Source organism: Ambystoma mexicanum, chromosome 8 (genome assembly GCF_040938575.1).
Source record: "Ambystoma mexicanum isolate Mex_15411 chromosome 8, UKY_AmexF1_1, whole genome shotgun sequence".
In the NCBI taxonomy this organism is placed as follows: Eukaryota; Metazoa; Chordata; class Amphibia; order Caudata; family Ambystomatidae; genus Ambystoma; species Ambystoma mexicanum.
The window spans coordinates 866481014-866498531 of record NC_090929.1 but is presented as its reverse complement, the minus strand read 5'-3'; the positions used below and the strand labels follow the sequence as shown (position 1 = coordinate 866498531).

Below are 17518 nucleotides of genomic sequence, written 5' to 3'. Positions count from 1 at the left end.
GACTAATGCCTCCTAATGAGCTAAAACTGAAAGTAGGTGCTCTAATGCTGCTACAACGCAATCTTATGCCATCACAGGGACGCTGCAATTGAACAAGGTTGACGCATACGCGTCTACAAATACACATCATAGAGGCCTGTGTAATCAATGGCACTTAGATACTTTTCTTATGCCACACATACCTCTCATTCATTTGATACAAATATGCCTTTCAAATTCAAAAGAAGACAGTTTCCTATACGTTTAGCCTTTTCAATGACCATTAATAAGTCACAGGAACCTACACCCTCTTCCTGAAAGCGATCAGTGGTGACCATTCAAAAGTCAAAGGGACCAACACCCCTTTTCCTGGAAGTGATTGGTGGTAATTCCCGAAATTTAAGAAGGGATTCAGCAGTGACCCTATGAATTAATGACTCATATTAACATTTAAGATATGCTAGAACGGCTAGTATCTGAGATTATCGTAGTGTATTTGGGAAAGTAACTCTGGCAAGTTGATACACTGAGAATCCTACTATAAGCAGAACCCTAGAATATATTAGGAACACCCATTTTCAGTAGAGAGAAACCTATATTATTTGACCACTACTCTGGTATACTTTCTAGGTAACCTGGCATGTTGTTGCAGCACTCTTGCATTTTTATTTTCTTGTGATTTCTGCTTTGTGTTTTATTAACTAACACATAAAAAATGCTTTTCTTTATGTCTCCGGCACAATATTTAAAACGGCTTCCGTATTATTGCTTTTATCCTCACAGACACACAGGTCCCCCAAGGATTCTGCCAATAGCAACGTAGGTAATCCTTTTGCCCTTTCAGTAGATACCCACTGATTCCCTTGGCTCTTTCCAATTTGGCCAAGAGATTCCTAGGGCTCTGAACAAAGACTTATTGGGTCTACTGTACTTTCTCTCTGTGGAAGCTGGTACATCGTTGCTCTCTAATTACATCTGGGCATAGACTGCATAGGCTCATGGATGCCCTGAATTGAAACATTAAAGGCCGACTGAGACTTGTAGGTCTCATTTCAGGGAAGCCCTATCTGCTAAAGGCTTTGTCACATGGACCTCTTTGGGTCAGATTGTAGAGGCCCCTGACCTCTCAATGCCTCATCTGCAGTGGTCCAAATAATGTCTTGGGATAGATCGATATCGTTGAGCAACTCCTAATGGCAAAAAAAAGAAGAAAAAATGTCCATTAGTTAAGCGGTTGCCTCAAACATCTTTCGCCATTTCATCTTCTTGAAGGCAATGAATGAAATACCATTAAATGGAGTTCTAATAACCCCTATTGTTGCATCACTTAGAAGAAGGAGGGACTCACCATTAAAAATGAACAATTAAAAGCAGTCATATTATCATGTTAATGTTAATGTTAATGTTAAAGGACATTTGTACCGCACACTATGATCATCGAAGTGGTCCCCTGGCGCTCTGGAAGCTCTGAAAAAGGGGAGGTGAGGGGGTTGTTTAATGGGAATAAGCTGGAAAAGTGCAAGAGAGCAGTGATGTGCTGTTGGCAGCCTCAGCCCAGTGGGTCCGTTGGCTGGGCTTGGGGTGTTTTTCGGTCCGTAGTCGTCGTGTGCTGTTGTGCAAGTCTATGTGTGGTTTGTTTTGTTGTTGCATTGTTGTGAAGTTTGTGCGGATTGCTGCGTTTAAGGCTTGTGGTTGTGTTTGGTTAGAGTTTGCGAGGTGTATGCAAATGGATGGAAATGTTATTTGGTTGGTTGGTTAGTTGGCATTGCTGTCCTTGCAATTATGGGATTCCATCTAGGTGCGGTACATGCAGAGATTCACATTTCCATCCAGGTGTGATGCGAGCTAAAGTTAAGAATTCCATACGAGCGTGGCACATTCTAACCATTACATTTCTATCTAGATGCGATGCAAGCTAAAGTTAAGAATCCTGAGTGAGGCACATGCTAACAGTGAGACTTCCATCCAGATGCGGCGCAAGCTAGGGTTCAGAATTCTAAGTGTGGTGTATGTTAAGAATAACATTTCTATCTAGATGCAACGCAAGCTAAACCTCTCACTGGCAATTGTTAAAAGTTGTGTATAAAGTGAACCTAAACTGGGCCTGGTCTGATTTAAGTAGGCCGCATCATGGTGGCTTGAACACAATACAAATTCACATTTATCTTACAGAGGCCGCAAGCGGGCTGGGCAACTCACCATCTTCCACTTGCTATAAAAGTGCATTGGTCATTTCATTCGTGGTGCCTGGAGGAATTAAATCATGCACATTCTTCGCCACCTGGGGGTCTTCCATCCACACCCCCGGTCGCGTTTACAATAGGAAAAGGGGCAACGCGTTGTCAGTGCAATGAAAGTACATGGCAGATATAACTCGCAAACCTCGAAAAGCCAAACGCAGCCTCGCGCTTCCCTGGGCCATGTGTGTGTGGCAACAGGGCGCTGATTCATCAAGCATGCGTGGGGGCCGAGGGAGAGCGGGGCAAGGCACGGGGAGGATTCCTGGAATTCCTGAGACAGGTGCAGAGGCACGAGCCTTGCCCCGTGGCCGCACTCGGGCACTGTGGACGAGAAGCTGCCGGGGCCGGGACACTGTCAGTGTCTGAGCTCTAGGGGTTGAAACGGAAGCGATGACGTGGTATCAGACTCCTACCCTGCATGAATTGGTCATGTGCAAATGAATCTCACTCTGCCAGAATGCGGAGTAACTGACTGCACCATTATTTGCTAAATAAACACGAATTGCCAAAAGACAATGGGCCTCATTACGACCCTGGCGCTAAGCGAAAAACGATGGCGGTAAATGCTTACCGCCATCGTTTTCCGCCAGGTCCGATCATGACCCGTGACCGTTAACTACGATGCCAATAGCGGCATCGTAGTTAACGCTGCCGCAAACTGCGCTAAGGGTGCGCGCACGCGACCGCCCACACCGTACTTAGCGCCATGGCGGAAAGGCACGCAAATGCCGACCCAAGCGGACATGCACCTAACGCCATCATTGAGGCCGCTAAGTACCTTACCGCCATGGTGCAAATAACGCCATCGCGAACCAACCGTAAAGGGCCAATTCAAGTGAATGCAGCTGCCACAGGTGCACAGAAACAGCACAGGTGAAGGCAATACAGACTCAGGGGAGTATAAAAAGAGCACACCCCACCCCTACCCACACCCAGTCACACTCCACAATGATGCCAATACGACTAGCAATGTTGGGGCTGGAGGACCTGATAGCAATGCATGTGCTACTACAACAGCAACAGCAACAACAACAACAACAGGCAGCACAGAGGAGACGCAGGAGGAGAAGGAGGGCAAGGCAGGCCCAGCAAGCCCCACCAGCACAGCCAGTGCCACCACGCAGGCAGCCCCCAATCCCACGCATCAGAGCCAATCCAAACAACCTCACTGCTGAGCAGATCCACACCCTGTACCGTTTGGACAGGGACACCATCACCGCCATCGTAGACATGACACACAACGACATCGTCAGCATGATAGAAAGTCCAACCGCCATCCCCCCCCTACTGAAGGTAGTGGCTGTACTCCACTTCCTGGCCACAGGCACCTACCAGCACACAGTGGGGCACCTGCATGGCATTTCACAACCATTATTCTCACGAACACTCATCCAAGTGCTCGATGCCCTCCTCAAGCACACAGACGACCACATCTCATTACCACGGACTGCCCAGGAGATTGCAAACACCAAAGTGGGTTTCCATGCACTAGCCAGCATACCCGGTTGCATTGGTGCCATCGACTGCACCCATGTGGAATTGGTGGTTCCACGTGCCATGGAGGTACCGTACCGCAACCGGAAACAGTTCCACTCTATCAACGTGCAAATGGCCTGTGACTCCAACAAGATCATCACACATTGTTGTGCCCGATTCCCCGGATCAACCCATGATTCCATGATCCTGAGGAACTCCACAATACCACGCTACATGGAGCGACATGCAGGCCCAAGATCCTGGCTACTCGGTGAGTGCTATGTCATGGAAGTGGGCATGGGAATGACGTACCAGTGCATACTCCACCTGGCAGAAAGGGGGGGGGGGATGATGCATACTCCACCTGGCTGAAAGGGGGGGGGGGATGATGCATACTCCACCTGGCTGAAAGGGGGGGGGGGATGATGCATACTCCACCTGGCTGAAAGGGGGGGGGATGATGCATACTCCACCTGGCTGTGAGTAACACAGAGAACGGATACAGAGGAAGGCCACTCACAATGCACTAAACCCCTCTGCATACATAGGGTGATGGCATGCTAAACAGGCCATGGCAGCAATGGGCATATACTGGTTGCATAGTGTGAATCAATTAGTGCATGTAGAAGTGAGCCAAGGTAACAGTTCCATGCCAGCCATGGTGGGACATCATGTTCCTGGACAGACAACATGACTGACACATACATTCTCGCCTACATACAGGTGATGCAGCCTACCCCCTGAAGAGGTGGCTCCTCACGCCAGTCCGGAACCCGCAGAACCAGCACGAGGAGGACTACAACCGTGCACATACACGTACTCGTGTGGTCATAGAGCAGACATTCGGCCTCCTGAAGGCACGGTTCCGAAACCTCAGCAGGTCTGGTGGGGCACTCCTGTATGGCCATGAGAAGGTGGCAAAGATCGTCATGGCATGTGTCATGCTGCACAATATGTGCGTCAGACGGAATGTGCCCCTGCCCCCTGACGCAGAACTGCAACCACCTGACGATGAGGATGAGGATGAGGAGGGTGCAGAAGGGGCGCCACCACATGGAGGAGGCGATGCACAGGAGGGGCGTGCCATGCGCCAAAGTATCATCAACCACTGCTTCTAGCACACACGGCTGGTGTTCATCGCATGGAGACAGCACTTGGGGCACTGTGTGACTCTGGGGCATGCACACTGAGGACTGGACACCAATAAAGCACACATACGCAATGAAAATGTCCACACGTTTCCTTTTGTGAAACGAATAAATTGTATTTGAACTATGTACTGTCGTGTCACACCCCCTCCCACCTCCCACCTCCCCCCTGCACACCCCCCCCCCAAACTCCCCCCTTAACTCCCCAACACACCACCCCGCCACCCCCCTGCACACCCCAACACACCCCCTCCCACCTCCCACCTCCCCCCTGCACACACCCCCCCCAAACTCCCCCCTTAACTCCCCAACACACCACCCCGCCACCCCCCTGCACACCCCAACACACCCACTCCCCCCTCCACCCTCCCCCCCCCCTGGAATCCCAACAAAGGTGTGAGTTGGTCTGTGCAGCAGTGTCAGTAGTAGGATTCCTACACTGTCCGGCCACTATTGGCAGCCCCCTCCACTGGCCCCCGGGGCACCCCTGCCTGTGCTGCGGAGGTTCCTCCCCGATCGGCGGATGGGGCTGCTCGGTGTCGAGCTGGCAACCGAGGAGGATCCTGCCTGCTCATTTGGACGCATGGCCCGTATTGTCTGCACAAGGTCAGTGATGGCGTGCCGCACAGCAGCTAGTTCCGCGCAGATGTCCTTTGTGGACGACTCTATAGCTGCCTTCACAGTCTCAGCACATTTATCCATTGCTGCACTTGACCCCCCACATTCAGCAACATGTTCTTCGAGCAGCGAGGAAAGTTGCTGCTGCCGGGTGGCAATCGCCTCCAGAGAATGGTTGGGATTCTGGGCCATGGCTAATGGCAGTGGCATTCCCATTGGGCTGATCTGCCCCTGCAGCGGGGATGGAGTGGCTGGCCAATCGTCATCCTCTGGCTGACCCTGTGTGGCATCCACATGCGGGCTGCTTAGGGACAGGTAGGGGGAATGAGGGTGGCCTGTGGGGCTCCTGACATCACTCTCCTCAAAGGTCCCTGCTTCACTATCGGAGGAGGCAGCAATGGCAGCAGTCTCCCCAAGTGTGCTGCTTGCAGCAGAGGCTGTGGCTTCTGTGGGCATGATTGGTGTGATGTCTGCTGCTGCTGCTGCTGCTGCTGTACTGCCTGCTGGGGTGGCTGTCTGTGCCCTGTCCTGTTTCCCTTGCATGGATTTTGCCTGCTGTGGTGTTTTCCTCGGGACGACAGAGGTGGAGGGTTGTGGCGTTGGCACAGTTGGCCTGGCCCTCTTGGTGGGTGTGGAGGCTGTGGTGTCCTCTTCCTCAAGGTCGGAATTTGAGCCTGTGGTGGGACAGAGGAGGGAGAGTGTTATTGATGGGTCTGCGGACATTGGCCGGGCATTGTGGCGACTGGCATCTCATCAGTTAGTACATGTGGCACATTTCATGCAGGGGAAAAAAGTTGACTCCCTTTTGTGTGGAAGTAGCATGGAGGTATGTGGGTGCCTGCAGTTAGGGTGTGCATGCTGCATGTGTACAGGGTGCAGATCGGATGTATCTGTGGGCAGTCTCCTGCTGATGTGTTGCATTCACACTATGGGCCAACATTGTACTTCACATGAATGGATTTAGGTGAGATTTGCATGCCTTGATTTGAGCCACCTACCTGCATCGCCCGATGTCGGGGCTCCTCTCTCCATTCCTCCTACTCCTTCAATGCTCTGCATTCCGATTGTGGAGGCACAGATTTCCTCCCATGGCTGCAATTTTATAGGGGACTCCGATCCTCCCCCAGTTGCCATTGCCAGGTTCATGTTGGCTGATAGTATGCTCCTGACTCTGAGCCGGAGATCGTCCCACCGCTTGCGGCACTGTTTGACATTGCGGGGTGTCGTTCCCACGGCACTGACCCGCTGAGCTACCAGTGCCCATATGGCCTTCTTCTTGGTTATGGCCGGTCTTGTCAGTTGGTTGGAGAATACCACTGCAGCGTTCTCCTGTAGGGTCTCCGCTAGAATGGTGAGCTCCTCTCTGGAGAAGCGGTCTTGCCGCTGGCGGTCACAGGCTTTTTTCAAAACTTTAGGCATCTTCCTGCAGGTAGAAGGTTGAAGCCGGTATTGGCGGGGTCTCAGGCTCGGATGTCCAGTGGTTTCGGAGGATGGCAATGGATTGTGTTTTTAAAGATGGCCGCCGTGCTCTTTCCCGTTCCGCCGCGGTGACGCTACTTCCGGTTCCGCTTATCTACGGTCAACGCTAATTGCGGTGACCGCTAACTACGGTCACCGCTATGTACGGCGGTGGCGGTGGTGCACCTTGCGCCGCATACGATGCCGGTAGGTGCCGTTTTGGGGGCATTACCGCCATGGCGCTGTTTACATTACCGCCATGGCGTAATGCTCGTGCGCGATGGGTCGTAATGTGGCGCACTTTACGCCATCGTCCCACGGCGTTAACGTTCATTACGCCATGGCGGTAATGACGGCGGATTACCGCCAGGGTCGTAATGAGGCCCAATAGGTCTTGAAAAGTTTGTACTCGTTAAATAGGGCAAGGTGCTGTGTGTTTACGTGCACGGATGTGTGTGGCACTACAACTCCCATCATACCCCAGCATCGACTATGCTGGTTACAGCTGGTGGCCACGGCCTGTCTTAGGGCAGGGCTGCCCGGGACTAGCCCCCTACCACATCATCATTGTAATTTATTATTCGTAACAGTGTAATTAGTATTATTATTGTCATTATTCGTATTGCTGATAATATTATTATTATTATTATTTGAAAGATAGAGCAGCATCACGTGTTGGTTCAAATAAATTAATGGTCACACCCTTTAGCTATCCTGCCTTCTCCAAGAACAAAGAAGAAAGAAGCAGTCATCCCATTGGAATGGAAGCCTTCCAGGACACAGCCCAAGTCTAAAAAAAAAAAGAAAGTATTGGTGAAATCCAAATAATATTCTAGAGTAACAAGTATTTGAAGCCAATTAGCGAGAAGACGGATGCCAACCATGGAAAATGTGCGAACTGTCATACACCTCGATCCTGACACTGACTACATACATTGGGCCTCATTACACGGATGGCAGTGAACCATGGCGCTATTAGCGCCATGGTTCATGCCGGATACCGGCACCGCCTTGGTGCAAAGGGCAAATACCGCCCTATGCCAAGGTTGGCTGGGCGGTAATTCCCCCTTCCACCATTGCCCTTCCCCATTCCCATTTTTGCCCCATAGGGCTCTATGCGAATGGGGAAGGCGCAAATTACGGTACCGCAAATTGCGGTACCGTAATTAGCTCCCTGGTCCCTTTGCGGGTTGGTTTTTAACGCCTGCAAAAAGCAGGCGTTAAATTCCCCAACCCGCAAAGGGACATCGTAGTAAGGCGGTAAGGATTTAAAGGTACCGGTAAAATACCGGTACCGGTAAATCCTTACCGCCATCTATGTAATGAGGCCCATTGTTTCAGCCATTAGACAGGAAGAGGATGTGAGCCATACCAGCCATTTCAGAACGAGGTGGATTAAACCGACAAACCAATGCAATATTCTACATATTACAACCAATTAAAGACACTAAGTTGGTGGACTTTTTGTACCATACAACACAAATGTCCACAGTCTCTTATTATGGCAATGTCCATAACATATTCTGTGGACAAGCCTCAAACAACATTACAAATTCCATCAAACACTATCATCTGTGAAACTATGCTAAAGACCCTGATGTAATGTTGGTCCCGACATCCAGGTCAGCAAGCTGATTATTCCTGACACACAATTGCATTGTGATGATATTTGTGCCACGTGCCAAATGCCCTGACATCCAAGCAGCAGGGCCTGTCCTATGATTTATGATTAGAATATAGTGTTCAATGATCAAGCTTATTAGGCTGTGCTTTAGTGATGTGGCACACAGATGTGTCTGCTGGTTATCCAGCATGTCCATTGGACACACACGTTTTTTCTGTATAATGCGGCGGATCAGGCATTTAAAGTAAGTATAGAATACCTCATGTGTTCACCTTCAGAAACATTTGGTAGCTGCAACATACTCAAGTTTACTAAAAAAACAAATTGGATAGACTATCAAGACATCGAAAGACACATAGAGCGCTTTGGTAATTGCCAATGTAAAAATGCTAATTAATCCAATGTCAGTGTGACTAGATTAAGGATGAGACCCGAACAAGATATGGCATGTTTGGTCTCCCATTTTTTATCAAATGGGCAAAATGAGATAAATGACTATGGAAGCCCTTGGAAATGTCTGTGGTTCCTTTGAAATCATTAATAGTAAATAAGGCCCATTGAACATATCCATTTGGGAGTAAGCATGTATGTGTTTATGAATATGCGATAGAATCATTGAGAGACATGTTTTTACTTTAAATCAAACTCTAAGCATGTCCGTTTAAAAGATTGAATCTATGAAAAATGTTACAGAAACCGACAACCTGGAAGAGACCAACCCCTTCAAATATGTAGGCCACCATGTCATTAGGAAGTTATCCACCAGACAAATTAACAAACTAATCGTTCTAACTAATATGCTGAAAATGTGGCGGGTTGTGCTGAGGTGTACAAGAGACAAAAAGAAACATCAGAATCACCCTGAGAAAAGTATCAGGCTCACTAGCAGAAGAACTGCATTCATTCAAAAACATGTGGCTCAAAACCTATGTGTTGGAAACATGAAATAATACATTTAACCACAACATAGAAAAAAAGAACCCTAACTGGTAGCTAATAGTTTTGCTATTGCTTCAGTCTTAGGAACCAAATGGATGAACTAACAAAGGTTTGGAGGATAGTAGTAACACAAATGGCATCCCCGTGTGCTGTTTGGTTATCAAATCACTTAGAAATGTCCCTGTCACACCTCTTTTCGTCCCTACCTTTCTCCTCTTGTCAACCAGCAGTAGGAATGAATATGCAGGCATGTGTCCTTGTGGACTTTTTGCTTGTCCTTTAAGTATACAATACCTTGTGAGGGGCAGGGGGTTAATCCATTATCACACTGACATGCACTACATTGGAATCATACATGGGAATACCTACTGAAAAAGCCAATTAGTCATCATCTCACCACTGATGACATTTTGAGATGTAGTAGGTAACAGAGCAATAGAAATAGGAAAACTACTAATAGAATGTTTATTAATTAGTGAATTAGTAATACATCTAAAGAAACGTTTTCATCCCCTCGCAAACGCACCAGGTTACACAAGAGACATATTTGTCCTTTTTCACCTCTAAATTGTGACTCAGGGTTGCAGGTTTCAGTCGTTTTGTGTTCAGCTTCTGCTTCAAAATGTTCTTATGCATTGTGGAAAGTGTTAATAAAAATGAATGTGTATTGAATTGCATTGTATTAATTACAAATGACATAAGAATAGGGTTGTGTTATTATAACAATATTTAATACATACACACCATTAATGGACACCTTAAACCCTTTAATTCATATTGCCATCATATTAAGATGTAAACATATATGCTCTAAAAGCAATCCAAAGACTGTTGAAAGACGCAACCCGTAAGGATAGTCAGATATTAATTTTGCGTACACTCTTCAGGGAGAAACCACTTGGAATATGGATGTAGAAAATGGAAGATCCATTATAGTGCAAGAAAAATACAATAAATACAATAAAATAGTGTGTGGTTTTGTAAGATCCCCTCGCACAAAAGAACAGATTAAGATTCAGAGTGGAATAATCTTAAATGAATTTTGTTGAGTCAAAGATTGGTGCTTTATTGTTATATGATGGCATGTATCAGTTCTGCAGTGCATGTGGTGAGGTGCATATTCAGTGTCTTTGTAATTTGATATGATTGCAATTATAATTCCTATTGTCTCGTCTTGAAACTATCTAGGGCCAGGACCACACAGAGGTTCATGGGTTCGAATCCCTATCACGTGCTCAGAGGATAGACTCCGGCATGAAGAGCGATATAAAAGCTCACTTTTTTCAAATCTATTTTTGATAATAGCATATTTCAAAATTAAAATAAGTTCATGCATTCTTCTAATAATTATGATTGTGGTGTTAGCTTCATGGACAAGTAAGCTGCATCATGTACATAATTATATTTTAAATATGCTTGGTAAAACCTTTCGGTATTCCACTCCTAAGCGCCATGTAAATACTATGAATCACAACTAAATTCCTTCAGAAAATGATTTTGTTAAATTTATTATTAAAAAATAAATGGACATCACTTTTTCCAAGAAGAAAAACTAGAAAGAACTAGCCAAAACAAAGAAAGTGCACTCCAACAATCACCTATATTATCTGTCTTTGTCAGGTGAGTATTTAGTTTATCCTGTTGATTGGATGGCGCGGGTAAAAGTCGATTTTATGGCTGAGAGCAAAGGGCCAGCAAGGGCAAATAAATCACATTCTATCTAATTCACCAAACTTCCAATCCCCTTGTCATCCAACACTATTTTTATTTTACTTTTTTCAATTTGAATAGTTTTTGTGAACTCACAGCATAATCCACAAACAGTAGAAATGAAACAAACATGAATTACACTTCTTGACATTATTATTCTAGAACCCTTCCTCCATTAGGATTTAGTGTACAGCTGAAACGAAGACCACTGGTAAAAGATAATATAAATACCTATCAAATGGCTAATGAAAATAGGGAAGAACAGCCTTTTATAATTTTGAATTAACAAGCGCCCCCCTTCACTCCCCCCCACCTCGCAGAGTGTTCCTCTGATTAAAGGAGCTCTTGATGGAAGTTATATTAGTTCTTCAATGCTGCCAAAGTCTAATTCAATCCATATTTTTCCATGGAATATACAGGGCCTAGGGTGCAAGGATGCAGACTTTGATTGGCACAAATTGATATCTGCTTCACACATCGAATGCCTGCAGAAGGCGTGGAAGATAGAACCAGTCCATAAGATAGGCTATTTAACATTCTTCCTGTCAGCCTCTAAAAGCTTAAGAGATTTCCCTGAAGGAGGGGCACCTAATACTGGTCCTTAAAGTCTTGATGCCAAATGTGAAATGATGAACACCTCATCTGCTGATTTGCTTGATCTTATTCTTAAACCAAAGGAAAGTAAGATGTTACTAATGTTAAATGCAGATCTGAGGGCAGAATTGGAAGTTGTTGAATTATTTGAAAATACACTTGGAGGAGTTACAGAAAATAGGGACCTTGTTAACTTTGAACATGTAGTAGTAGTGGGGGACTTAATTTGTGAAAGGTGTCCATCTCCTTTTGCCTCCCTGATTTGGCACGAACATTGGAAAATCTCCAATCTGTTTTCTGAGGCCCCTATTCGATTTTACCCGTTGGCAAAAAAACACCAACATTATTAGCTCGCATGGCCTCAGATCATGCAATGGCAGTGATCTCTGACACATCCTACTTATAGGTCTAATCCATCACAAACACATATTATGTTTTAGTTACTCTTGAATCATGGTAAATTGTCAATTTGCTGGAAGTCATTAAGTGAGTTGAGAGTGACCATGATCCACTATGAAATCTTCAGTCACCTTGGCCACAACTACTTATATCAATACACAAAACAAATGGCGGTGTGGGAGTCTCTCTACCAGCACAAACACAGCCAATGGACCTGTTCTTGGGTTAATAACCCCTGGGAGAGTCTCAACCAAGTCTTCAGCTCACCATCCCTTTCACAGAGGAGAAATATCCCTGCATATCAGTCTTTGTCCTGCCCTGGGGCAGTCCAGCACCAAATGCTAGGCCATCCTTCTCTGAACAAGAGTACCAACAGCAACCCCAGACACGTGTTTCAGACTAGTCGGGCCTGATCAGAGAGGTGGAGCTGTGCCTCTCTAGAACACTGAGCAAGGGGTCCATGTCTGGATTCCCCTGGTAATTTAGGGTGAGACCCAAAGTTACTTAATATGCAAAACAAAGGCGGGTCTGGGAATCTCTCTACCAGCACGAACAAAGCCAATTGACCTGTTCTTGGGTGGATGGTCCCTGGGAGAGTCTCAACCAGGTCTTTAGATCAATGTCCCTTTCACAGAGGAGAAATATCCATGCATATCAGTCTTTGTCCTGCCCAGGTGCAGTCCAGCACGAAATGCTAGGCAATTCTCATTAGTGAAAAACGTGTCTGGGGTTGCTGTTGAACTCACCAGCCATGCCACATCTACATTGCAAGTCAAGGCACCACTCCTAACCAAATTGGTCAGGTTGGCCTCAGCCAGGTACACTAGAGGAAGGCTCTCACAAAAAGTGCATTGTGATAGCTAACCCACTTGGAGACCTTGAAAGGCTGTAGCAGACAGCACTTCCCCTAATGAAGTGTTCAAAAAGACCTATATAAACTGTGCTGTGAATGTTGCAGTAATCTGTGATGGTGCTGAACTGGTCACATTGCCCGTCCAATATTTGCAAAGTAGTTCCACTGAGTGGCATTTAGGTTGTGTAGGGGCATATTATGGTGACCTTGCAGCTGGCATAATGCCTTTGTGTCATGGAAAGCTCAAATGAAATGGAAGCTAATATGTTGGGCAGCCGAAATCCTTTCTTTCAGAGGCTAACAATTGTTAATAAAGAGTGTAATCATGAGGTGAACGACATGCACAACGTGGGGGACATGCTTTGACTTGCCAATTTGTAAGATAGAAAAGACATTTGATAAATTGTCTGCTGTAATGAACCCAAATTCAAACTACTTAGCCTTAGCTACTTTGCTACAACCTTCTCCCAATGTGCCATGTGTCTTCTGTCTTGAAACCTTTACACGGAAAAGATTGACTGGTGCTGAATGTGATACACCTGCTGCACCCATTAAAGTCATAAGGGACTGTGACTAAAAGAAATAATGCATACTTTATGTCATACAAATACATTTGGGGAATGGATATGCTCCTGTTATGTACAAAAATTAGGATAGCACAGGGGCAACGTGCTTATCTTGGAAGCAAGACCACGCAGAGCAACAGAAGTTTGAATCCCGGATCCGCGCTTAGAAAACCAACTCAGGTATGGTATTAGGTGCATTATAAAAAAAGCAATAAAATAAATAAATAAAGCTTTATGTTCTTCAGTCACTGCAAGTCAATGACAGTTGTATAACATTCAAGTTTCCTTAAGAGGAAATCAAAAGATAAAATGTATTTCCCAATATATCAACATGAAACAAGGAAGATACATCTATTGTGTTCTGAACAAAGCCTAAAACACATAATCCATTTGAGCAGAAAAAACAATTTCCCCAAATATTCAAAGTGCACAGGGGTTGAAGACAAGAAGATTTAGAAAAGTTATGGCACCAGTAGGTTACCATTCCAAATAAAAAACATGAAAAGAGAGGCAAATAACAATAGCATTCGAGCTTAGTAACACGTGAATGAATGGCATAAACATTTTCGGTACCCAAAGAATAATGAGGGTCAGTAAACACAACTGCATATGATCATTTGACATAATGCAATGTTCTAAACTAAACGAGGCTCATGAAAATCAAAGGAAATTAACATAGGAGCTATACCAAAAGGATGTAGGCTATACAATAAAAATAATCATATATAACTAATAAAAGTCAAGCATATAATGCATACATTAAAACAAAAATAATTTAATATGACTGAACAATAGACATATGCTATTATCACTGGAATGGTAACATGACTACAGGAAGGGGTCAATGCTGGGCAAATAATGCACTCATCAAAAATTACAGAACTCTTTCGCCACTTCTGGGTTAACTGAAACTCCAAGTGCCCAGCGGCAGTGGGCCTTGGATTCTTAGTTTCAATGTTGAACCAATTTATATTCCAACAAAATGTGGCTTTCACTGAGATTGTACTACATAATATTTGCTGCACAGGAAATGTATACGATAAATGATATTGTGAGTGTCCATGAAAAATAAGATTTCTTTGTGTTAAGTTATTGTAAATTAATAATTTCTGATTGGAAAGATGCCTCGTTTTTTAACAATGTAATCTGTAGAAGTAATGTGAATGGTTGAGGCTTCACCATTCAAAATATTATTTCGATTGACTATAACTCGAGAAGCCATTGACATTATCACTAACATCACAACGCAGGTGCACATGGAGATGAACAAAATAGGCATCCATGCACGAAGCTACGCAAACATACATTAGATTATTGCGGGTAGACACAGAACAAATAATTATAACTAACACAGATAGCTGATGGACATATGTATATATATATATATTCAGTGAAAAAACTTTCTTAAAGGGACACTGTGGTTCCAAGTAAAACCGAAAAATCCTTGAAATTTGCCAGTTATGGCAAACTAAGCAACCATAACTCGCGCCACCACCGTGCACTGCTAAGACTAACACCCACAACATCAAAGATGACATCACAAATGTCATTGATGATATCACTGATGACATCACATGTGTATTTACTTTTCATGAAATGTGGGTACAAGGGATCCTTATTATAATGTTGATAAAAATGTGTCAAGGATCATTACACTAAATATCATAAGCTAATTAGTGCATTAAACAATGCATTGATACACATAGCATTCTATTATGAGGTACACTAAGCTACTCATGCAGAAACATATCATTGTGTGCAGCATACATGATGAAAGTATAGTATTCATAATGTTGATATGTTGAATAATGACATGATAATTGTTTTCTTATTACAGTTTTGTGTACTGTGAAATGTGTAATAAGTAGCTAATAGAACCCATGTATTACATAATTGCATTACTACAAACAAAACACAAAGAGACAAGAACACATACAAATATGGGTATATACAGGGAAAGTGAAGTAAGCAAAAAAGCAGAAGTAGTAGCAGAAACAATTCATAACCTGAAAATAAATGATTGCTCTGTTTGAAAGCTGCTATTTACCCTATTTACATGTATCACATGATGTTACTGGACCCTAAGGAAAGTAGCATGATTACAATGTATACAAATATGAGCATATACAGGGAAAGTACAGTAATAAAAAAACAACAGAATTCTCAGAAAGTGCTGATAATTGTACTGATTATCTTCATGCACAGAAATGATTGCTGTCTTTGAAGCTTGTGTCTTCCCCTATGTATATGTTTCAAATGTTATGACTGGACACTAAGGGAATTACTATAAGAACATACTTGAAGGATAAGTCTACAAATATAGTACATTTACAATTTTTAGTTCCTGACTGTTACTGAAGAAAACCATGTGGCCTAGATATGTCAGTAAAGGAAAAAAGAGGGAGACAGACATGTGATGTCATCAGTGATGTCATCAATGATATTTGTGATGTCATCTTTGATGTCGTGGGTGTTAGTCTTAGCAGTGCACAGTGGGGGCGCGAGTTATGGTTGCTTAGCTTACCATAACTGGCGAATTTCAAGGGTTTTTTGGTTTTACTTGGAACCACAACGTCCCTTTTACAAAGTTTTTTCACTGAATTTCATAGGTTTTTAGTAGCGCAACTTAATCATATACATCCCTTTAACAAAGTTTTTTCACTGAATTTCATAGGTTTTTAGTAGCACAATTTAATAATAATAACTTCGATTATATGTACATGTAAAATTGAACATACTGAACCCTCTCTACTGAGTTTGATGTCCGCAAACTCTTTTAATGTCAGCGGATATGTTCGGACAACAGCACCACTACCCAAAAACTCAGGGGGGTATGTTTAATTGTTATATCATAACATATGAACATTTTACAAATTCACAAACCAGCACACATACACATTATATGTAGTAATACATAAGAAGTGTAACCCATATATGTAACACACTAACCATTCATTTAAATACAATATGTTCTAAAATGGAATATACCAAAAGAAGAAAGATAAGGTTCCAACATGATTACCTCACAGAAACTCCACAACCAAGAACAACAGCAGATATACAGACCACTCAGAACATACCTTATCTGAAATAGTAAGTGTACTGTATTTTACTCATATATTTATACACTTTCTGTATTCTGTATTCTGTATTAGATTAAAAAAAAAATGATATTATGTTTTTTTTTCTCACAGAAATGTCTAGTACTCTGGAGTGGCTAGAGGTGCATTTCCCACATGAGGAAATGTCAGAAGATAGTGAATCTAATGGTAGACACTTTACAATATAAACCACTTAATTATTATTTTATTTACTTTTAACATATATATTTTTTTTTGTGTACAGAGCATACCAAAATAGAAAGTACTACAGAAAAAAGCTGTTATGGATAAGAATCTTCAGAGCATATAAGAAAAAATAGATCTACTGTTGGCTAATTTTAATAATGTAAAAAACTTTGTGGAAGATCATTTTAAACAAAAAACCACGTACCATTGTCCCACATGTACCTGTCCCCCCTCACCATATCCCAGTCAATAATCCCCAAACCCTCCCCATGAACCAAAATGTTTTGATGAGACTTCCATCCCTTCTTCACCTCATACAAATCCTGTTGAAACCCCTAATTCTCCTGTTTTTGTTTTGGTTTCTGCCTCACCTTCTCTGTCATAAATTAATAATCATACATGTTAAATAAAGTTACATTTTTATATTGTGTTCTAATTCATTTTTTTTTAAAAAGCAATTTAGGTGTCCGCGGACAGCGCGGGTGTCAGGAATGTCCGTAAAGAAACGAAAATGGAGGTGTACTGAAGAACACTATACCTGTCCGTATAGTTCGCTAGCAAGTTGAAACTGTTCTAAGAACACACGCAGTGTCCTGAAATGTTCATAAATAAACAAAATAGGGATGT

At 43.6% G+C, this 17518-nt stretch overlaps 1 protein-coding gene across 1 annotated transcript; it reads right to left on the bottom strand.

Annotated features, from left to right (window-relative positions):
• Positions 1-5249: 5249 nt before the first annotated feature.
• LOC138473687 (nuclear apoptosis-inducing factor 1-like) lies at positions 5250-7212 on the bottom strand. Its single transcript, XM_069612186.1, has 2 exons — positions 6460-7212; positions 5250-6135 (listed from the first exon to the last, which is right to left on the bottom strand). Exons 1-2 carry the CDS (start codon positions 6878-6880, stop codon positions 5294-5296), a joined length of 1263 nt encoding a protein of 420 aa, XP_069468287.1. The 5' UTR covers positions 6881-7212; the 3' UTR covers positions 5250-5293.
• Between the last annotated feature and the right edge of the window lie 10306 nt (positions 7213-17518).